Source organism: Mandrillus leucophaeus, unplaced genomic scaffold, assembly GCF_000951045.1.
Source record: "Mandrillus leucophaeus isolate KB7577 unplaced genomic scaffold, Mleu.le_1.0 Scaffold50, whole genome shotgun sequence".
Classification (NCBI taxonomy): domain Eukaryota; kingdom Metazoa; phylum Chordata; class Mammalia; order Primates; family Cercopithecidae; genus Mandrillus; species Mandrillus leucophaeus.
The window spans coordinates 4,771,346-4,795,152 of record NW_012105365.1 but is presented as its reverse complement, the minus strand read 5'-3'; the positions used below and the strand labels follow the sequence as shown (position 1 = coordinate 4,795,152).

General features: G+C 39.2%; 1 protein-coding gene across 2 annotated transcripts in view; it reads right to left on the bottom strand.

Moving 5' to 3' along the window:
• Positions 1-23,807, bottom strand: part of KIAA1324L (KIAA1324-like ortholog) — a 209,114-nt gene that overhangs the window by 86,575 nt on the left and 98,732 nt on the right. Inside the window, exons 3-4 of one of the 2 annotated variants that reach the window (XM_011996055.1) lie at positions 5,062-5,257; positions 2,240-2,387 (exon numbers count right to left, since the gene is read on the bottom strand). In XM_011996055.1, coding sequence (XP_011851445.1) covers positions 2,240-2,387; positions 5,062-5,225 — 312 coding nt within the window. In that variant the 5' untranslated portion in view covers positions 5,226-5,257. The remainder of the gene's footprint in view (positions 1-2,239; positions 2,388-5,061; positions 5,258-23,807) is intronic. The other variant, XM_011996056.1, reaches the window with a different exon arrangement.

Genomic DNA, 23,807 nt, shown 5'->3' with positions numbered 1-23,807 from the left:
TGCCATGCCAATTCAAATGACTACAGATATCTTTAACACCAAACACCTTGTGCTTTCCAGGCAATTCTTCCAAAATGTCAAGGAGTTGGGACACTACTTTTCCAGGTCTACAATGAATACAGAGACATCAAAAAGTTAGGCCACCTTTCCAATATTGCAAAACAGCAACAGATTAGAGTTAAAATAAGATCTCATCACCTATATTCCCACCAAAAGAAATGGCTCGCTCTTTCATCTCTAAATCATTTTGCTTCTTCACTCATCTTCCCAACCAATCTACAAACATTAAAATGCTCTCCTTAAGAGCTATTCCCTAAAGACTTACTAACTAAAAAATAGACCCTATTGCCATCCAAATGCCAGAGAACATCAGCTACTGAGAGTACTTACTTTAATTGAATTTAAGTGTCATATTCATATTATAAGCATAATGACCATTCTAATGCAAGTGTTAACCTAATTAAAAGCAGATATGGACCCTGAATATACCTTTAACGGTCAATGTGTAGATAAGCTGAAAGCTTTTTTTTTAATCACTGAAAGCAGATGTCATATGTTATCCTGACATTCTACTGGCATTCTGGAGACCTGTAAAACCTAAGTCTAATCACTTAGTCTCTCTAGGCTTCAGTTTCATCATTATTTAAAAAAAAAAACAAAAACAAAAACAGAAGGGCTGAATGAAAGTTTCATATAGTTCCAAAATTAAATACTTTGTTGTTGTTAATTATGTAATGCCCATATGTACAACTCTCAGAGAACAGCATATTTCAATCTGCAAACACTTCCTTTCCATTAACCATTAGTATGATGACCATGAAGTTTTGACCTTCTGAATCAGTAAATTGCAACCTCTAAAGCTGCAACATCAATAGAGGAAGGAACATGATTTTGCCATCCCTTTTCAGATTATAACTAGAACAAAGGCATCGCTGAAAGGAAGTAATGAAACTTTATTGACATATCTCAAAGAACTTATTGGGCAAAACAAATCTAAACACTTATTCTAATAAATAGATAACTGCTTTGCTTCTTAACTTTATTTCAGTTTTAGCAATGTTGCCAAAAATGTCCAACGAAACGGAATTGTTCACTTCCAGAAGGATTTTGCAAACAAAATGCAGCTTAAACATAAATCTGTTTGAATGTTGCTTAACATCTTAAACTCATCAAAACATATTAGTACTAGGAGACTCCTTGAAAGATATTGTCACATAATCTACTTTATAGAAATGAATGCTAAGTGCCGGAAGGTTTACTTAATTGCTCAATAACACAGTGTTAACAATTGCAGAGTTGGGACTACAGCCAGAATTTCTTGACTTCAAATATAAAGCTCATATTTTCATGAAAAATCTCTCTTGCTACCAAACTTCTGATTTAGAAATTCCCATTTCCAACAACACAAATTTGTTTTAAAATGTTCAGTGCATTTGTTTCTGAAATCTGGACTGCAGAAACATTTTTCAAGATAGTCTCCCATTTATAAGCACAACACACACTTGGTTTGGTGTGAGAAGTCAATCTGAGAACATTTGCTCAAGCATTTGTGTCATGATAAATATTTGCTAGATTAGATACTGTTTATTAATAGTAGTTAAGTAACTTTAGTGGTAACAGCTTATTTTGTTAGGTGATTATCTTATCTTCTGTAATGTTATTTAATTTTTTTCAAAGACATCAATATCCCATTCATTGACGTTTTTAGACTGTACAAAATTCACAGAATCAGAAACATGCAGCCACTTCTACTTTTAAAAAAAATTTCTTGTAAATGCACTTAAATAATTCTTGTTAGCAAACAATATTTGAAATTGCAAAGATAAAAAACTTTTAAGTGAAAACTAAAATTGGTTTAAAAAACACAGTTTTGACAGAATACTATCTGTAGCTACAAAAAGGTAAAGTAAACATGAATCTTGGAAGAAATATTTGTCACACAAAAACTCAAAACCAAATGGTTATATAATGAGCATAACTAAAAGTTAAATAAGCCCAGTGTCATGCTGCAAGGTGAGATCTCGGAGGTAAAGAAATAATATTAACCAGGAAACAAAATATTATAGAAAAAAATTTAAGTTTTCTTTTAACATCAAAAGGTTCAATTAACACACACACACACACACACACACACACACACAAAACTGAGGGAGAATAAAGTAGAATGGCAACAACTGACTAAGGGAAATTTACATGAATGTCCCTTAAATAGTAAATTCCAGAATGTAAAAGGTCTTACAAAGAACTCAAAGAAGATGTTGTTGTCGACATACTGGTACTCAAAGAAGACATAACCTGACTTCTTAAGGTGCACAGCATAGATCAAAGACACCGTGCAGTCATCACGATTAGATTCTATGTAGTTTCCACGAGGGATCCAAGAAGAGCTGCGGAAACAAAACCAAGAGGCACTTTACATTAATGTTCTGAAACCTCTTCTGTTCACAAAGCTACGTAACTCAGATTCACAAGCAGTTCCATCAGCAAAGCACAGCAGAAAACACCAGAAGCTTTTCCAGAACTCAAAGGCCAACTTTATTACTGAGAAGAGGTTCATTTCTTATGGCAAATAACTTCCTAAATCTTTTTAAGGTTATATGATTAATCTGCTATGAAACTGTTATTTTTCACCCAAAATTTGATTACCAAATAGATAACTAACTTTAGTAGCCTTAGATGGAATTATTCTTTCAGACATCTGCAGTTTATTTGTAAACCTATACACATGGCAAATCTATAGAAGGTGAGAAAGAGCACCACTAATGATAAATATGTAGATTAACATATAAAGCTATATTTTTTCACCTTAATTTTTTAGGAAGTTGTGTGTCATATGAAATGAACTTATCAGTGATGGACTTGGCTTTTGAGTCCCTAAATCTTTGTAAGGTTATTTTAAAAGCAACTAATTATTTAAAACATAATACCATTGTATTGTACAGTTTATAACATGTTTCTAAATATATGGCAATAGTGTGAAGATAAGGGTATAGATGTAACTATGCTGTTGTAAAATTTAACATTATATAAAGGTACAATAATAACTCTATGTTACCATAAGGATGCATACAGTAATTTCTGGCCTTTGCAACCTGGGGTTAGCAAAGATATCCTAACATATAACCACAGCAGAAAAAAAGGATAAATTGTATTCTTTCAAATTTTAAACTTCTGCTTTTCAAAGGACACTATTTAGAAAACAAAAAAGGCAAAAGCCACAAACTGGGAAGAAGTGTTACACACATGGAGACGTGTGTGTGTGTGTGTGTGTGTGTGCATATACTATATATTTATTATAAAAATATATACACATAAGAACCCATGCTCAGAAAGTACAAGGAACTCCTTTAGCTTAATAATCAAATGACCAAAAAAAAAGTAGAAAATGGATAAAACAATTTGACTTCACAAAAGTGAATAAACACATGAACAATAAACACATGAAACATGTTTGACATTATCATCCAGCAGGGAAATGCAAATTAAAACAAGGAGATATTATTTCACACAAACACACGTGTGCATACACTGGAATGGCTAGGGCTAGAACAAAACAAGACTTAACAATACAAATGTTGGTAAATATGTAGAATAACTAGAACTCAAATATACTACTGGTGGGAGTCTACGATGATATAACCATTTTGAAAAGCTCGGACTTTTTAGAAAGTTCAACATACATCTCCTATATGACCCAACCAATTAAAAAGAAATAAAGAGTATGCAAGCGTGGACGGAGTTTCACTCTTATTGCCCAGGCTGGAGTGCAATGGCACAATCTCAGCTCATTGCAACCTCTGCCTCCAGGATTCAAGTGATTCTCCTGCCTCAGCCTCCTGTGTACCTGGGATTATGGGCACCTGCCACCATGCCAGGCTAATTTTTGTATTTTTAGTAGAGATGGGGTTTCTCCATGTTGGTCAGGCAGGTCTTGAACTCCCAACCTCAGGTGATCTGCCTGCCTCGACCTCCCAAAGTACTGGGATTACAGGAATGAGCCACCAAGCCAGCCCAGACTGAAATTTACACCGAGAAAATCACACTAGAAGACATTACCTTGAAAAACTTCTGCTTATTCAATTTCTTTTATACATAAACTATTCCAGGCAGAAAAAGAAGTCTTGTCAATATCTCCTGGCCACCAAAACAAAGATCTGAGGTCCCACAACATCCTACTAGTACCATCATCTAAGGAACTCTTTTACTGAAAACACACACTCTCTCAAGGAAATAATCCTATTATCGAGAGATTAAAATAAAGAAATTGGTGTCATTTGGCAAAAAGGTAGAGTGAAAGGAAGGAAGAAAGGAAGGGAGGGAGGGAATGAATATGCCTTTCAACACAGCTAAATAATTCCCCAGCATCCTTAGCTTACGGTAAAAATGTAGGGTTCCTGAGTGGCTACTCTTGTCAGGGGGTAGCCAGAGCCCTAAAGTTGAATTCTCCTAAGCAAATCCATATGAAAGAAAATGTTACATAGTTAATACAAGATAACAGGAAGGGATATAGCTCAAAGACAAACATTTTGTTTTGTTTTTTTCAAAACAGTTTAACATTTCGCCAGCTTTGTGATATGCAAAGTTAATAATCCCCTATAAAAGAGGTAGGAATTAAGCAAAGGTGCTTTCCACCTTAGGTACTTAACCCACTCTCTTTTATATAGGAGATAATCAAGTGTCTAAATGAAGGTTATTAATTCTTCCTGTCAGAGGAAAAGAAAAAAACCTGAAAGTATCTGTTAAAAATCAGAAAAAGGTTAGTACAAACACCAGCGGCTTAACTGTAGCCATAATATGAGCCATAAATATGAGAAAAATTAATCTGCTTCTCTAACAGCTTTATTGCATTTTTGCATACAGTGTCTATTATAACCTGAGGGCAATGATTTTAACCTCATGAAAACTCATTGCAATGACTGTCCAAAAAACATGATTCTTTGCAATTAGCTTATCTATCACCACAAACAGTACCAAGATTATCCTCATCTTCTTTCTGGAAAAGAGCAACTACTTTCTTCTCAAATATTCAGTTAAGAGCCAAAGGCTGCTTTGGATTCTTACTTGTTACAGCCGTCTGGCCTGCTGTCAGAAGGGCCCACCACAGTGTCCATGAATGTTGCGATGTTAGAAAATCCTGCCGGCAATTCATCCCATTCATCAAATTTGATGCCACTGCCCAAGGAATAGGTGCCTTCACCACACTTACTGCATACCTGGTTCTTCATTTCTAGATACTCTCCAGAAGCACAGGAGAAAGCTGGAAGGCAGAAGAATGGACAACCCATTACTTACTCTCCCATCAATTTCCTCCCCTTCATGCCGTCACCAGAATTATTTTCATAAAACTCTGATTGTGTCACACCCTAATGAAAGCATTTCAAGTCCCCCTTATCACCACATGCATTTCAAAATCTGGTTCCAACCTATTTTTCCAAGCTGACCCCTTGCCCCACCTTCTTCCTGCCAAAACAGAATTCATATCATTCCCATAATATTTCATCTTCTCTCCTGCTGTTGTGGTCTTCTTTCCCAGAGATGTTGGCCAATCCTGCCTTCTCTACATAGAACACTCCTGTTCTCAACTCAAAAACCACTCACTTCATAACAGATCCCCTCCTCTGGCCCAATGGGAAGTCAGCTGCACCTCCCTTCATGCTCCTACAGTGCACTTGTTATAATACCTCCATTAAAGCACTTAATTTATGCTAATCAGTAGATAAGCACATATTAAGACAATTTATAAGTTGATGTGAGACTTTGAGTGTTAAGAAAACAAGGATCATTATTTTTGGATTCCTAATTGTATCGGGCACAGACTAAGTCCAAATAAAATGCTGATGCAAAGCTGATTAGTTGTTTAGAGTGACAACTAAATATAAAAAGGGAAACAGGAAAGCAGTGCAATAGCTGAACAAGTTATCTCCACTCTGAAAGCATGAGCCCACTTTTTCAATATTCACACCAACCTAGTCATTTCCACCACCATCTTATTTCTGATGTCAAGCTTTCTGCAAACTCTGAGAACTGTACTCAGAGATATTAGATACAGCAATGTGAAGAATAGTTGACACATTACCAAAAAGAAAGCTAAGTTAGTATTCATTCAACAAATGGAAATCAACATCCTCCAAGTACATGGCTCTGTGCAAGATAGTATTAGTGACTCCAACCTGGAAAAGGGCTTTCTAATCCTTTAATCAGGATAGTAAAGAAACAAGGACAAAATGAGACATCCAAATTACCCAATGAAGAAAATCAAATCTCCCAGCAGAATGTAAAGCAGCAAAGCCCCACATTTAGGTAGACTCTTCTCTTTTAAAATACATTAGAAAACTTAGCCAGAAATAAAAATAAGCTAATTTTTGAAAACTAATTAAAGAATTAGAGCTAAAATCCACACACATCTACTTATTTACTGAATTAATATAATGCTTTTCTTGAGAAAACCTTAAAGATGCCGTACAATGAACTTCTAACATTCAAATCAACAACCCCAAATCAGTAAAACATGAGAAAATAAAAAAAGATTATGCAAAGAATGTGGCATTCTGGCTACATAGTCAAAACTGTCCTAGGACGAGGCTGTACCACTTCCTAATTCTATGACACTGAGTGAGTTATTTCACCTCTCTAGGCCTTAGTTTCTGTCTCTAAAAAAATGAGATAACAATCACAATAGGTACCTTTAAGGGCTATACTGATGGCAGCGGCAGCCCCCCTGGAGTGACCACTGCCATGAAGCCGGCTACTGTGGGGGAAGTGCGGAACAGGCTGTGCATTCTATGGAGTCACTGGGGCAGGAGGAGGCAGCAGCCCTGCCCTCCCAGGCAGACCCAAGTCTCCCTGTGCTCTTGGGGGCCAGAGTAGGCAGGAGCTCCACCATCCTGAGCACACCTGCAGCTGCCCAAGCCATGGCTGTGGACCAGGGCGTCTTGGCACACTCAGGGGCTCAGGAGAAACCCCTTCCCCTACAGGTGTGGAGATGTCTGCTCCCCCTGCCCCTGGCCTCTCCCCGCTCCTGGTACCCCTTCTGATCTCAGAGCAAGGTAGGGGCTAAGCCCAGGCACTGTGCTGACACATCAGCCTCCTAACACCTCAGCCTCCTCCAGACTTTGGCCACCAACAAGCACAGGAGAAAGACTGAGGCATGGGCTGAAGGCAGCTCGGCACTGGCCTGCAGGCACTCCTTGACCAAACAGCCTGGGTGCCCAGAACAGTGGCAGGAGGCAGAGAGGCTCCTGGACAGAAGGGGATGGGTCCCACAAAGCCCCACCTTCAAGCCAGGGAGGCTCTGAAGCCTGGGGGCTGGGCTGCCAGTCAGTGGGCCAGAGTGGGAACTTGTGGTGCTTTTTCCGGGACTGCCCATGGCCTCCTATTGACCAATCAGCACATACTTCCTCCCTCTGGCTGGCTGAGTCCCAGGCCCATAAAAGCACTGGACTCAGCAGACTCTAACAGATGGGGAATGTCCAGCTGCAGAGCCACTCCAGGGTCTCCTCTCTGCTGAGAGGTGAACAGTAGCTGAGACACCCTGCTTGCGAAGAGGAGCTAGTCACTGTGGGTCTCCTCTGAGCTGTTCTGTAGCTCAATAAAGCTCCTCTTCACCTTGCTCACCCTCCACTTGTCCGCATACCTCATTCTTCCTGGACATAGGACAAGAACTCAGGAACCACCAAATGGCAGGGCTAAAAGAGTTGTAACAAACAAGGCTGAAACATGCCCCTTGCTTGCCATGTTGCGGGTGACAAGAAGGAGAGAAGAACTGTGGCCCTTTGGGGATCCCAGACCTAGGAGCTCCCCAGTCAAGGCTGTGACAGCCTCTTTGGGGCTCTGTAGTTCCTGGTGTCTCCAAGCTTCTGGGTGCCACTTTATTCCCTGGTGCCAGTGCAGAAGCTGCTTGTGGCATGCCTGGTTCAGCTGCAGCCTCACAGGGAACCAGTGCCCATGCTGTCACCTGGAGTTGCCCACCCCACCGCAGCTGTCATGCCTGGCTGTGCATGGTAGCCCAAACCCATGCTCACTCACACACCCCTTGCTGCTCTGCACCTGGCTAGCCCTTGGCCAGCACGGGACCCAGGCCAGTAGAGTGAGCCAAACGCAGCCTGCCAGGCCGAGTAGGCAGAACAAGCCTGGTGGGCCTGAGCAAAACTCAGGCCAAAAGGCACCACTGGCCACAGGGGTTTCCAGCTGGTGAAGTGACACCCCAAGAATCCTGTGGCAATACTGAGAAAATATAGTATAAGGTGGTTAGCACAGTGCCTGGCATGTAACAAATGCTCATTAAAGCTATTATCACTATCAGCACAACCAACAGAAAAACACAGTTATGGAAAACTGTTTATTTTCAATGGTCTATGGATCATCTAGCATACTCAGAATCAGACATTGGCCTAATATGATAAATAATAATATTGTAAACCAAGACCCTACAGTACATTAAATCAGGGGCCAGCAAACTACAACCTGCAGGGAAAATCCAGCTCACCGCCTACTTTTGTAAATAAAGTTTTATTGAAACCCAGTACATGGCTCTGTGCAAGATAGTATTAGTGACTCCAACCTGGAAAAGGGCTTTCTAATCCTTTAATCAGGATAGTAAAGAAACAAGGACAAAATGAGACATCCAAATTACCCAATGAAGAAAATCAAATCTCCCAGCAGAATGTAAAGCAGCAAAGCCCCACATTTAGGTAGACTCTTCTCTTTTAAAATACATTAGAAAACTTAGCCAGAAATAAAAATAAGCTAATTTTTGAAAACTAATTAAAGAATTAGAGCTAAAATCCACACACATCTACTTATTTACTGAATTAATATAATGCTTTTCTTGAGAAAACCTTAAAGATGCCGTACAATGAACTTCTAACATTCAAATCAACAACCCCAAATCAGTAAAACATGAGAAAATAAAAAAAGATTATGCAAAGAATGTGGCATTCTGGCTACACAGTCAAAACTGTCCTAGGACGAGGCTGTACCACTTCCTAATTCTATGACACTGAGTGAGTTATTTCACCTCTCTAGGCCTTAGTTTCTGTCTCTAAAAAAATGAGATAACAATCACAATAGGTACCTTTAAGGGCTATACTGATGGCAGCGGCAGCCCCCCTGGAGTGACCACTGCCATGAAGCCGGCTACTGTGGGGGAAGTGCGGAACAGGCTGTGCATTCTATGGAGTCACTGGGGCAGGAGGAGGCAGCAGCCCTGCCCTCCCAGGCAGACCCAAGTCTCCCTGTGCTCTTGGGGGCCAGAGTAGGCAGGAGCTCCACCATCCTGAGCACACCTGCAGCTGCCCAAGCCATGGCTGTGGACCAGGGCGTCTTGGCACACTCAGGGGCTCAGGAGAAACCCCTTCCCCTACAGGTGTGGAGATGTCTGCTCCCCCTGCCCCTGGCCTCTCCCCGCTCCTGGTACCCCTTCTGATCTCAGAGCAAGGTAGGGGCTAAGCCCAGGCACTGTGCTGACACATCAGCCTCCTAACACCTCAGCCTCCTCCAGACTTTGGCCACCAACAAGCACAGGAGAAAGACTGAGGCATGGGCTGAAGGCAGCTCGGCACTGGCCTGCAGGCACTCCTTGACCAAACAGCCTGGGTGCCCAGAACAGTGGCAGGAGGCAGAGAGGCTCCTGGACAGAAGGGGATGGGTCCCACAAAGCCCCACCTTCAAGCCAGGGAGGCTCTGAAGCCTGGGGGCTGGGCTGCCAGTCAGTGGGCCAGAGTGGGAACTTGTGGTGCTTTTTCCGGGACTGCCCATGGCCTCCTATTGACCAATCAGCACATACTTCCTCCCTCTGGCTGGCTGAGTCCCAGGCCCATAAAAGCACTGGACTCAGCAGACTCTAACAGATGGGGAATGTCCAGCTGCAGAGCCACTCCAGGGTCTCCTCTCTGCTGAGAGGTGAACAGTAGCTGAGACACCCTGCTTGCGAAGAGGAGCTAGTCACTGTGGGTCTCCTCTGAGCTGTTCTGTAGCTCAATAAAGCTCCTCTTCACCTTGCTCACCCTCCACTTGTCCGCATACCTCATTCTTCCTGGACATAGGACAAGAACTCAGGAACCACCAAATGGCAGGGCTAAAAGAGTTGTAACAAACAAGGCTGAAACATGCCCCTTGCTTGCCATGTTGCGGGTGACAAGAAGGAGAGAAGAACTGTGGCCCTTTGGGGATCCCAGACCTAGGAGCTCCCCAGTCAAGGCTGTGACAGCCTCTTTGGGGCTCTGTAGTTCCTGGTGTCTCCAAGCTTCTGGGTGCCACTTTATTCCCTGGTGCCAGTGCAGAAGCTGCTTGTGGCATGCCTGGTTCAGCTGCAGCCTCACAGGGAACCAGTGCCCATGCTGTCACCTGGAGTTGCCCACCCCACCGCAGCTGTCATGCCTGGCTGTGCATGGTAGCCCAAACCCATGCTCACTCACACACCCCTTGCTGCTCTGCACCTGGCTAGCCCTTGGCCAGCACGGGACCCAGGCCAGTAGAGTGAGCCAAACGCAGCCTGCCAGGCCGAGTAGGCAGAACAAGCCTGGTGGGCCTGAGCAAAACTCAGGCCAAAAGGCACCACTGGCCACAGGGGTTTCCAGCTGGTGAAGTGACACCCCAAGAATCCTGTGGCAATACTGAGAAAATATAGTATAAGGTGGTTAGCACAGTGCCTGGCATGTAACAAATGCTCATTAAAGCTATTATCACTATCAGCACAACCAACAGAAAAACACAGTTATGGAAAACTGTTTATTTTCAGTGGTCTATGGATCATCTAGCATACTCAGAATCAGACATTGGCCTAATATGATAAATAATAATATTGTAAACCAAGACCCTACAGTACATTAAATCAGGGGCCAGCAAACTACAACCTGCAGGGAAAATCCAGCTCACCGCCTACTTTTGTAAATAAAGTTTTATTGAAACCCAGTCCCGATCATTCATTTACCTACTGTCTATGGCTGCTTTCACACCACAATGGCAGAGTTGAATAGTTGCAACAGAAACCGCATTGCCCACAAAGCCAAAAATATTGACTTCCTAATAAAATAAAGTTATCTTGGAAGACTGTTTAGTGTCCAAAATTGTATTTTAAGTTGATTAACTATAACTTAATAAAAGGTAATATTTTATGATATGTTGTTATAAAGAACTCTAAAAGCTAAAAAAGAGAAGACTGTGTTTGTGAATCTTGTCTTCTAAATATAATGATGCCATTTCAGAGTGTTCACTGCCATGTTAATTAAAATCATAAAGAATATTCCCATCTCTTTCCCACGTGTTTCCATGAAGTCAGAAGGAAAACTGAAAGAAAAAGTTGAAAGCGAATATAATGGATATTTGGTATATACCAGGTGCCGTGCTTGATACTTTACAAACACAGTACATTCTTGTTATTCACAGTAGTTGTGTTATATGAATTTACCCCAAACACTAAATTAATGAATACTGGACCATCACTCCTATGGAAAGTATAGGGTTAGGTTCCTGAGAACCTCTGGTCACATCACCTTTGTCAATCAATCAACACCTAACCTTGTTTAAGTGTATTTCTCTTTAAAGACATCTGATTTAGTATATGTTGTTAATTCATTAATGTTGAATTCATGGTCAACAGAACTATAACTCATGCCTGAATAAAGCTCACCTAACACATGTATTTTCTCTGAAAGGCATAGCACAGCCCTCTCCTACCTAGGAACACCAGCCTTCACGTTGGCACTGTACTTGGAGGGCCATTTTAAGCAGCAAAATCACCCAAAAAATAACTAAAATATTAAACACATAGCACTAAATAAGCCACCAAAAGGACATTTGTTTACAGTATGAGAAAAGCAATAAGAAGTCAAAGTGTCACCTTGTTCATACATGTAGTTGGGTGACTCAAATATCTCACCACTCTGCACATGTCTGCAAATAACTATGAAAGCATTGAGTGTATTAATTTGGGGGTTACAAATAAAGTTTAGCAAGTAGCCAAATTTGCAAATATTGAATCCATGAATAATGAGGATCAACTGTGTTTATAGTAGACTGGTGAGGGAAGAAAGGATTATGCCCATATACCAGATGAGGAAACTGAGCCACAGTGCATTTAAATAACCTAATTAAAAAGGTTAACTGGTTAACAGTTAACCAATGGCAAAGCTGAAACTCAAATTCTGATCTGATTCCAAAGGTGGTGCCTCAAAGAAAATTCAGTTCAAAAAATTGTTACAACCGATACAAAAAGGGCAAACAATTCCAACCGAATTAATCACCATACATCACATCATTCTTCATTCCTATCCTGAACTGTTAAACAATGTTCATGTGCATTATACAGCAATAACTATTTTAGCAAAAACCTCATATTTCTTGTGGATTTTTAATGTACTACTCCTAAAACACGCATTAAAAATATTTTTGCAAGTTTCTAACTCCCATAAGTCTAATGACTTTGCCTACAAAAGGAAAATAATAATAATAGCTATCTCAATGAATTCTGGGAATAAATGAGATATATCATATAAAGCATTTAGCATATACCTGGCATGCAGCACATAATAAATATTAAATACAATTATTAATAGTTTAGACTGTACGCAGTGGTTCACACCTGTAATCTCAGCACTTTGGGAGGCTAAGGCAGGCAAAGTGCTTGAGGTAAGGCATTTGAGACCAGCCTGGGCAACATGGTGAAACCCCATTTCTACAAAAAATACAAAAACTTAGCTAGGCGAGGTGGCACACACCTGTAATCTCACCTACTCGGGAAGCTGAGGCACAAGAATTGCTTGAGCCTGGAAGGCAGAGGTTGCAGGGAGCTAAGATCATGTCACTCCACTCCAACCTGGGCAACAGAGCGAGACTCTGTCTCAAAAAAAAAAAAAAAAAAACCCACACAATTATTGATAGTTTACTTTAGGGACATGGGACATACATTTCTATAAGAACTCTGCCAATAGATTTATAATATTACATCTCTTCAGATTAATTATGCAGTCAAATTAGTTGAATAAGTATAGGACCTTTAATTAATACAGAGGAGCTAGCAAGTCTAAAGCTTTTCATAGTTTAATCATTTGCTACTCCTCAATCTTTTTCATCCTGGAAGTCAGATCTAGAGACACCTGTCAAAGGAAGAAAAGAGCCACACTTTCTTGGTAAACTTACTCCACAAGATTAAGTCAACAGAGTTAGCACTGCTGACTTCCTTTGACGGCCACCAAAACTACCTGCTTTTCCTTTTATCTTCCATCCTAGCCTCATCCACTCTCTATGTCAATACTGCTACCTTGGCATTTGTTCTTTAATTAGATTATCAGGTTTTTTAATAATCTTAAAGACTACACTATTTTCATTCAGATTTTTTATCATACAACATAGGAATCTTTCAACAAGCAGTATGATAGACAGTTATTATTAATAGCTATTGTTAGCTGTTGTGAACGTGAATTTACCATATTTACTTTGAATCAATTAGTCATTTCTAATTTTTCTTCTTCAACAACTTTGAAGTCTTAGAGAAACTGAATTAAAGATAGGCAAACTCCAAAGTTTTTAATGAGAACAGAAAGACTAACTTATTTGCCTAAGGTCTTAGGCACTACTTAACAGTGGCCTCAACTATTTCACAATAGTTTACCTAAGCACCCAGTGAAAGAGTGACATTTAAAAACCCAGCATCTTGAAGTCTAAACTGTAACCAAGAGGTCATTTGCTGCACTCACTGTTCTTTTTCTCAGCTTTATGCCTCTTCTTTTCTGACATTTATTTCTGCTACTGTGAATCTGTAAAGGTTCAAATATGCAGGTGTGAATAATCAGATATGGAAAAAGCACTTATATTAGTCCTTCACCAAGTAGCAAATATCTTAGGCAATTTACTTAACCTCTGTGCTTCCACTTATTCATACTTCAGCATCCCTTTCTCCCTCCTACGACTGCTTATAATAATCCACTGAGACTACAGAAACCACTCTGAAAATAAACAGTGTTGAAAATTCAAAGCACTGCTATGATCATGCAACCACCAAGCACAATATGCCAAATAACTGTTACTGAATTGAATCATTTATAGCTGATTATCATCTATGATTTATACCTAACAATAAAGAACATCTATTTTTAATCATTGTACCACAGGGCTACGTAGTTTTGCTTTTTCTTCCTCCAGAGACCTCACGTTTTGAAAGACTGGCTGCCTTACATTTATTCATAATTTACTCATTTTTGCTCTTTTTAATCAAAGTTTTTATTACTAAAATATGTTTTCTAAACAGTAAACAGCAATAGTAAGTAATAATAAATGGATTTTCAATTTAGTTGTTTAATGAGATGATGATACAGTGAATCTATGCAAACTTACTACAGATAAATATCTGGGAACAACATTGTGGCTTTCTCAGAGCTTCCATGATAGTCTAATCTAGACTGATCTTCCTCAAAATAAATCAAATTTACATCTCACTAAGTATAAATGCACTGTAATCCATCTTGTCAATTAATATTAGCTAAGTATAATTATATATATTTGTGGGGAAATATAAAGTAAATCAATTCCAGAATCAAGACAAGCCAATATGTCTATTTTTCTTCAATGGGTTAGTCTTGTTTAAATAAGATAAATAAGGTTCAAACCACAGATATTCTTATATTGACTACATGCTGATGCTCTTGCAACTGTTCTTACTATTACTCACTGCCATTAAGGGTAACACAAAGAAAGAGAACAATGCTTAGTGTGTGTACCTCACAAATAAGTTCTACTTCTATCTCTCATTTAGCCAATTAATTATCATTACAGATAATTAAAACTTTAAGTGCCTAGCAGATTTATTATCATTCTTTTCACACACACACAAAAAGCAGAAAATGGCATCTAAGAGAGACTGAACAGCATATTGAATCCAGCAAATCTCAGAGTTTCTTCCTCCTTAAGTACCAGTGATAAGGACAGCACTTGAACACTGTCCTTTTAAGTTGTTATTTGTGAAATTCTTACAGAGGCAAAAGTAATCTATAATTCTCATTTTATAAAAATAAAAGTGTGATAGGGAAAGTCAGACAGTACACTAAAACAGGCCATTTCTTGCTGATATTCTCTTATTCACAGTAAGACAGATTTGTCCGCTGGCTGAAGGGAGTTCTTGTTCTAATTGGGATTTTTTTTTTTTTTTCAATCCTGAGGGTATTTTTCATGACAAAATATACAAGGCAACAATGAAAGCTGGTTGTGAGTACATCAACTATCTGTCATGTTCAATTTAAGGCTGGAGGAGGAGAAAGGAAGGTAACACTGTCCAAATACTAACAGTAGCAGACATTGCAATATTCCTATCAGAAGAGAATATTCATTAGCATTAGAAGATATATTAGTATTGCACTATAATTCACAAGTTATGTGATTTGAAGCATGATTTGATCACAGAATGAATAAATCTGTGACATGTAATAACAACAATTAAAACCATCAGAATCACCAAAAGAGACCTTTGACATTATCTGATCTAAACCGCCACAATTTAGATTCCAAGTTTCTTCTTCTGTGTAATCATAAGCAATCCAGTTCAACTTTTCTATAGTTTCTAGTAGCAGACTTTCTAACAGACTCCATGACTCTCTACCCAATAACCCCACGGTTACCATGAAGTCAGAAGATTTTACTACAACTAAACTGAGAAAAATCCACTGTCTTCAAGTGAAAAAGAATAGCATTAGAAAAGAACTCGGCAGAAAAAAAAGAAAAAAAAGAAAACAAAAATAAAAGGAAAAAAATCAACTCTGCCTTAAAAGTCACAGATGTGAGTTCTAGCTCCAGCAGTCACTTAGCCATCTGAAGTAACAGATACAAAGCTGCTACGTCAGCTCTGAAGTGGCATGATAAAATTATCAGAACTGAAATCTTAAAGCCCAATCCCACCAATAACAATTTTTAATTTTTCACTAAGAGTTGGGGGTGAAGTTGTAGGACATAGGGATATAATTTGCAAGTTACTTGTGAAATTCTCAGAGAAGAAAGAGAAACCTGTTTTCATCTTTCATTTTACGAAAACAAAAGTGAGATGGAGATACACAGAAGAGTACAGTAATATGAACCCGTTCTAGCTAGCATTTCCTAACTCACTGTTCCCTGAAAAGACTATTTAGTGAAAAGTACTGCCTCTGTCTCTCTGAAAACTAATTTCACATCCAACATCCTTTCCAGTGCGTCTTCACATGGCCCTATCAAGTGGAAGTATATGATTATCACTGCACTTCTTAGGACTTATCAGCCAGAAGCTTGAGAATTTAAAAGTAGAAGCCAACTCCTGGCAGGAAAACTGATCCGTGTCACACCACAGATAGTAATCCCCATTAAATTAGCAGAGGCTAGATTTAAAGCTCCTATCTTTTTATAAGAAAAGCTAACTAAGGAATTTTCAATCTGTGAAAGAAAAAAATAGAAACGTATTTTATTGCAGCTTCTTGACGTCAATGTTTGATGGGGGAGGGGACAAATCTCAGTTCATTGGGCACAGGATGACACAAGGCTTACAGAAAAAAAGATAACAGCGAAGGTCAAGGGAAGAAAAATGTTCAGAGTACGTGATGAGGTCACCCAAGGGGGCAAAACAATGCATCCGTGAAATCAGTTTTCTCAAGTTCCAATTATGCCGTACCACTTTGGTTCTTATCATCCTAAACTTTTCCTCATCCTTAGAAAGTGTCAGTCACCTTCTACTTCTTGATAGTCTCTGACTTTGGTTCCGCAGTTTTGAGGGCTGAGTTTTCTCATCTCCTCATAAAACACTTTTTTCAGAGAAGTTCCCTCAACCATAGCTCCCATCAAACAATACGATTGACCTAAAGTCTAATTTTCAGCTTTTCTCAACTGTTTTCATCTCATTTCCCAATCTGATTAATTCTAACCTTTCAGCTACCACTTGTGTGTTACTGAGGAGGTTTAACTTTGTCTTTGCACACTTGGAACTCAACGCAGCAACATTCCAACTAAGCCTTCTGAGGACAAAATATTTGACAGCATTTTGTATATCAATTTGCCCCTTTATATATAGAATAAATTTTTACAAATCTGATTAGACCTTTGTGTTTCACCTACAAAAATAAAACACTAAAGTCAGTCTCTAATTTGGTGGCACAAAAGTTATTCAATCTATAAACATTCCAGTGTCCTGCAGCTTTCTGAGGAGCCATGAAAGGATTACATATTCTATCCATAAGGAGTTTATTCTGCTCTAGGAAGAAATTCTATAGTTGGAAAAAGTGTCATTTTTTTTCCTAATACCGATTAAACAATGAAAGGATATTCTGTGTATCAAGTACCAAACAATATGCTAGGTTCAGGGGAAAAAAAAAAAAACCACAGGCCAATCAACTTATTATATATGAGGATATAGCAACAAACATCTCCTAAATTCTAAATGTCACTCTCTCATCTTTCTGAAAAATATAGACAATTAAGAATAAAATCTACTACCAGGTATGGTGTTAGGTACCTAGCTACTCAGGAAGCTGAGTCAGGAGGATCACTTGAGCCCAAGATTTTGAGACTACAGTAAATTATGATTGTGCCTGTGAATAGCCACTGCACTCCAGCCTGGGCAGCATAGCAAGACTCATCTCTAAAAAATTATTTTATTTTTATAAATACTTAAAAAATAAGAATACAATCTATAAAGAGAACATTAATCAATTAAAAATGACCCACAAAACAACATATCTGAGCCTTTAGATGTCATCTTTTAAAAAGTTCATTTATCACTCCAGCATATCAATCTGTGTCACATTTCTATCAAGAGGTAAATGTTAGGGGCATGCAGATGCCCCAGGATGGGGATAAGCACTTGTTCAATATATACTAGCAGTGTATTCCAAAGAGACAGTCTCCATAGACATTAAGAACATAGACCCAAATTCTAGGCTTCCTGGTTTCAAATCTCAGTTCCCCCTTTGACCTAAATGTCTGACTCTGAGCTATTGTTTTAGTTTCCTAACTGCTTTTTAAAAAGTGGGGGGGAAAGGCAAGGTAATAAAAATATCTATTTTACAAGAATGATGTAATGACTAAATGAATTTGAATGAATGCAGGTAAAGCATTTACAGTTATACCTGGCATATAGCAAGTAAAGATTGGCTATTATTTTTTATTATTATTTCAGCTATTATTATTACTGTTGCTATATTATTATATAATTATGATTCCAGGACTGTAGATCACATTTATCACCTCATTTAACCCCCTTAACCACCTGTGAATGGCTGTCTCCAGGTCAAAGTCCAGAGTCCTTGGTAGGACAGAGAGGGGTCGGCCGATTGAGTTGCCAGAATCTCTGGCCCTTCCCACATTCTGAGTGCCAGCCATCCAGATCTCACAGAGCACCCAGGAAAACCAGATGCTGCTCCACTTGGCACCTTCATCCTGTTTCCAACACCTGGAATGTCGCTTGCATCAGGTTAAAGAACTTCTTCCTTCAGAATTCACCTCAGAGAGCCTCAGAGAATTAACATACATGGCTCAGGAAGTGTGATGCTTCCAGCTTTGTTCTTTTTGCTCAAAATTGCTTTGGCTATTCAGAATCTTTTGTGATTCCATATGAGCTGAGGATTTATTTTTAAATTTCTAGAGATTCTTGAGATTTTAATAGAGATCGCATTAAATCTGCAGATGACTTTGGGTAGTAAGAATATTTTAATAATACTAAGTTTTCCAATCTATGAGCATAGGATGACTTTCCATTTATTTGAGTCTGCTTTCTTTAATCAGCGTTTACCATTTTCAGTGTACAAGTCTGTCACCTCCTTGTTTAAGTTTATTCTTAAGTATTTCATTTTTTTGATGCTATTATACATAGGATTGTTTTCTTGATTTCTCTTCAGACAGTTCATTATTAGTGTACAGAAATGCAACTGTTTAAAGTTTATTTTGTATCTTACAGCTTTGCTGACTTTATTTACTAGTTCTAACAGGTTTTTGTGTATGTGTGTGGAGTCTCTAGGGTTTTCTACACATAAGATCATGTCATCTGCAGACAGAAATAATTTTGCTCCTTCCTTTCTGATGTGTACACATTTTATTTCTTTTTCTTGCCTAATTGCTTTGGCTAGGACCTTCAGTATTATATCGAATAGAAGTGGTGAAGGTGAACAGGCTCCTTGCCTTATGCCAGATCTTAGAAAAAAAAGCTTTCCATTTTTCACAACTGAGTATAATATTAGCTATGTGCTTGTCCTATATGGCCTTTACTGTGTTGAGGTAATTTCCTTCTATGTCTAATGTTAAGAGTTTGTATCATAAAAGAGTACTGAATTTTGTCAAATGTTTTTTCTGCATCTATTGAGATGATCACATGACTTTTGTCTTTCATCCTAATTATGTGGTATATCACATTGATTGAGCTGCATATGTTAACTCATACTTGAATCCCAATGATAAATCCCACTTGGTCATGACATATTATTCTTTTAATGTGCTATTAAATTCAGTTTGCTATATTTTGCTCTAATCTTTACTTTTTCCCTCCTTAGGCCAGTTTTTAGCTTAGCAGTTTATTCTTTTGCTAGTTCCTTGACTTGTAATATTAGGCTGCTTGAAATATGTCTTTTCTTAATGTAGGTACTTATTGCTATAAACTGCTTTTGCTTCATCAAATAAGTTTCAGTATTTGTTTCCATTTTCATTTGTCTCAAAATATTTTCTAACTTCCCTATGATTTTTTCTTTGACCCAATGGTTGTTTAAGAGTGTGGTTTAATTTTCATGTATTTATCAACTGTCCCATTTTCCTTTTGTTGTTGATTTCTGGTTTTACTCCACTGTAGTCAGAAAAAAATATTTGGAATGATTTCAATCTTCTTAAATTTGTTAAGAATCATTTTGTGAACTAGTATATGATTTATCCTGGAGAATGTTTCATGTGTTTTAAAAGAACACGCAGTCTGCTAGTTTTGGGTGGAATGTTCTATGCATACCTGTTAGGTTCATTTGGTCTATAAAGCTGTTTAAGTCTGCTGTTTTGTTTTTGTTTGTTTGTTTGTTTTTGAGATGGAGTCTCACTCTGTCACCCAGGCTGGAATACAATGGCATAGTCTCAGCTCACTGCAACCTCTGCCTCCCAGGTTCAAGCAATTCTCCTGCCTCAGCCTCTCAAGTAGCTGGGACTACAGGTGCATGCCACCACATCTGGCTAATCTTTTGTATTTTTAGTCGAGACAGGGTTTTACCATGTTGGCCAGGCTGGTCTGGAACTCCTGACCTCATGATCCACCCGCCTCGGCCTCCCAAACCGCTGGGATTACAGGTGTGAACCATCGCACCCGGCCTGCTGTTTCTTTACTGATTTTGCTGTCTACATGATCTGTCCATTATCGTAAGTGGGATATTTTATTCTCCTACTATTATTGTATTACAGTCTATTTTTCCCTTCAGAACTGCCAATGTTTGCTTTACATATTTAGACACTCTGATGTTGAGTGCATATATATTAATAATTAATTCTCTCTTCATGTTGAGTTGACCCTTTTATCATTATGTAATCAAACTTCCTTGTTCCTTGTGACAGTTTTTGACTTAAAGTCTATTTTGTGCAGATAGTGTAAGTCTGCTTATTTCTTAAGGTCCATTAAATATGCGTTATACCAATAGATTTGAGAAAAAAAAAAGTCTGTATTCGATTTTTTTACTTGTCTGCATATAGCACTGTTTTATGTAAAACAACTAAATATTAGAAGTTTATAACCAATTATTCAAATACTAGACTATAAACATTTATATGCATAAATATATAAAAGTCATGTTTGAAGTCACATTAATTTACTATACTCTGTATGAGAAATACAAAAATAAACTATACACACATATATACAACACATTATACATACATATATACACTTCTATATACATTTATATTTATGTATTACTTCATATGAATTATTGATTCACATTTTCTAAATACTAAAGCACAAGATTAAACAAAGTCCCTAAGACTATGACTGATTTGATGCTTTCCTACCAAATGAAATTAAAGATATCTTAGTCATCTTCATTTAGAAAGTGGTGTGTTATATAGCTGAAGAACAAATCAATGGAAAAAATAGGAAAAGAACATGGTATACTAAGGTTGTACCTGAAATCATGGACTCAGATATATTTTAAAGAATAAGCAATTGAAGAGATAGACTCCCCAAATAAATGTGAGAATATAAAAGGAAGAAATATATTATGTTTATTTCCGCTTCAGAGGTCCAGACTTGTCGGAAAAATATGTAAAGGAACTCTCTCCCTACTTGTATCCCAGATCAGACCTTTATTTCTAAGGCTTGGTTTGAAGCAAAAGGGCTTTGTCCCAAATGAGAAAGAAAGAGAGAACATAGCCCAGGAAACCACTCTATCCTCTCTGATGATCTAAGAACATCCAATGAACCTGAGAGGTTCAAGGAAAGATTTTAGAAGCCATTGTTCTTCAAGAATAAATGAGGAGAATGACTCAACAGTGAAGAAGAGATGGATTGGAGCAGGGGTTATATCCCTTTGGTTTGAGATTAAAACAAAGAGTGTTGTGGTTCAGAAACGGCATGCTACTTGCAAGACCTTGAATGATGGATGATGCCCACAGATGCTAAACTCTTGGCACCACAGCCTTGAGAGAAGTGCCAATGTTTCCCATGGCTGAGCCTGGAGCCAGCAGAGAGGGGAGAGATGAGATCATCTCAGTGGCCTGCCAGAGCAACTGATGAGTTCTCCACAGCAGAGAGGACAAAAGGACAATGGGGATCAGTGTCAATTAACAACCAGAAGCCTCTTCATGCTATTTCCTGAGCCCTGTAAGCTTCAGAGTCACATATACCCCAGGGTTCTAGAACAACAAAAACTGATACTTGACTTCTCATTAACTTCATTCAGAGGACCCTTGCAGCCAGATCTTATGTAATCGTTAAAAAACAAATGTATAATATAGCTTGCCAATCAATTCTCTGAAAATATTTACAACTGCTTCATAAACATTCCTATAATCCCTTTCCTCAGGAAAGGCCTCCCCCACTGCTTCTTCCTGAGAAAGAAGAAAAGAGATACCCAATTACATTTTAAAGAATTTTTAACAATTCCCACAAAGGTCAAATTCTGGGTTTCATTTTATTTTGAGACATTAAGATCTGTGTAAATCATGTTGCACACAATCACTCTCCTAAATATTCTTCACTTACTTGAAGCTGCTGTGTTCCACTACTTAATTTTCTTTTTCTGTATGAATCAATTGGTGGGTCCACCACTGAGTTTTATGTCACCCTTATGCAGACCTGGAAGTTTCTCCAGGCTGCCATCTTCAAGTGGCAAGTTAACTCTGTCAGGCCTCTGAGCCAAAGCTAAGCCATCATATCCCCTGTGACCTGTAGGTACACATCCAGATGGCCAGTTCCTGCCTTAACTGATGACATTCCACCACAAAAGAAGTGAAAATGGCCTGTTTCTGCCTTAACTGATGACATTACCTTGTGAAATTCCTTTTCCTGGCTCTTCCTGGCTCAAAAGCTCCCCCACTGAGCACCTTGTGACCCCCCACCCCTGCCTGCCAGAGAAAAACCCCCTTTGACTAATTTTCCTTTACCTACCCAAATCCTACAAAACAGTCCCGCCCCTATCTCCCTTCTCTGACTCTCTTTTTGGACTCAGCCCACCTGCACCCAGGTGAAATAAACAGCCATGTTGCTCATACAAAGCCTGTTTGGTGGTCTCTTCACACAGACGCGAGTGAAATTTGGTGCTGTGACTTGGATCGGAGGACCTCCCTTTGGAGATCAATCCCCTGTCTTCCTGCTCTTTGCTCCATGAGAAAGATACACCTACGACCTCAGGTCCTCAGACCAACCTGCCCAAGGAACATCACACCAATTTTAAATCAGGTAAGCAGCCTCTTTTTACTCTCTTCTCTAACCTCTCCCACTATCCCTCAACCTCTTTCTCCTTTCAATCTTGGTGCCACACTTCAATCTCTCTTCTCTTAATTTCAGTTCCTTTCCTTTTCTCCTAGAGACAGGAGACACATTTTATCCTGGACCCAAAACTCCGGCGCCGGTCACGGACTCAGGAAGACAGTCTTCCCTTGGTGTTTAATCACGTGGGGACACTTGCCTGATTGTTCACCCACATATCAGAGGTGTCTGACCACACAGGGACACCTGCCTTGGTCCTTCACCCTGAGCGGCAAGCACCACTTTTCTGGGGGGGGCAAGAACCCCCCAACCCCTTCTCTCCCTATCTCTACCCTTTCTCTGCTTTTCTGGGGGGCAAGAACCCCCCAACCGCTTATCTCCGTGTCTCTACCCCTTTCCCACTTTTCTGGAGGGCAAGAACCCCCCAACCCCTTATCTCCATGTCTCTACCCCTTCTCCACTTTCCTGGGGGCAAGCACGCCCCACTCCTTCTCTCCATGTCTCTGCTCTCTCTTTTCTCCAGGCTTGCCTCCTTCACTATGGGTAACCTTCCACCCTCCATTCCTCCTTCTTCTCCCTTAGCCTGTGTTCTCAAGAACTTAAAACCTTTTCAACTCACACCTGACCTAAAACCTAAATGCCTTATTTTCTTCTACAATGCCGCTTGACACCAATACAAACTCGACAGTGGTTCCAAATAGCCAGAAAATGGCACTTTCGATTTTTCCATCCTATAAGATCTAAATAATTCTTGTCATAAAATGGACAAACAGTCTGAGGTACCTAACGTCCAGGCATTCTTTTACACATCAATCCCTCCCTAGTCTCTGTTCCCAATGCAACTTGTCCCAAATCTTCCTTCTTTCCCTCCCGCCTGTCCCCTCAGTCCCAACCCCAAGCGTCGCTGAGTCTTTCT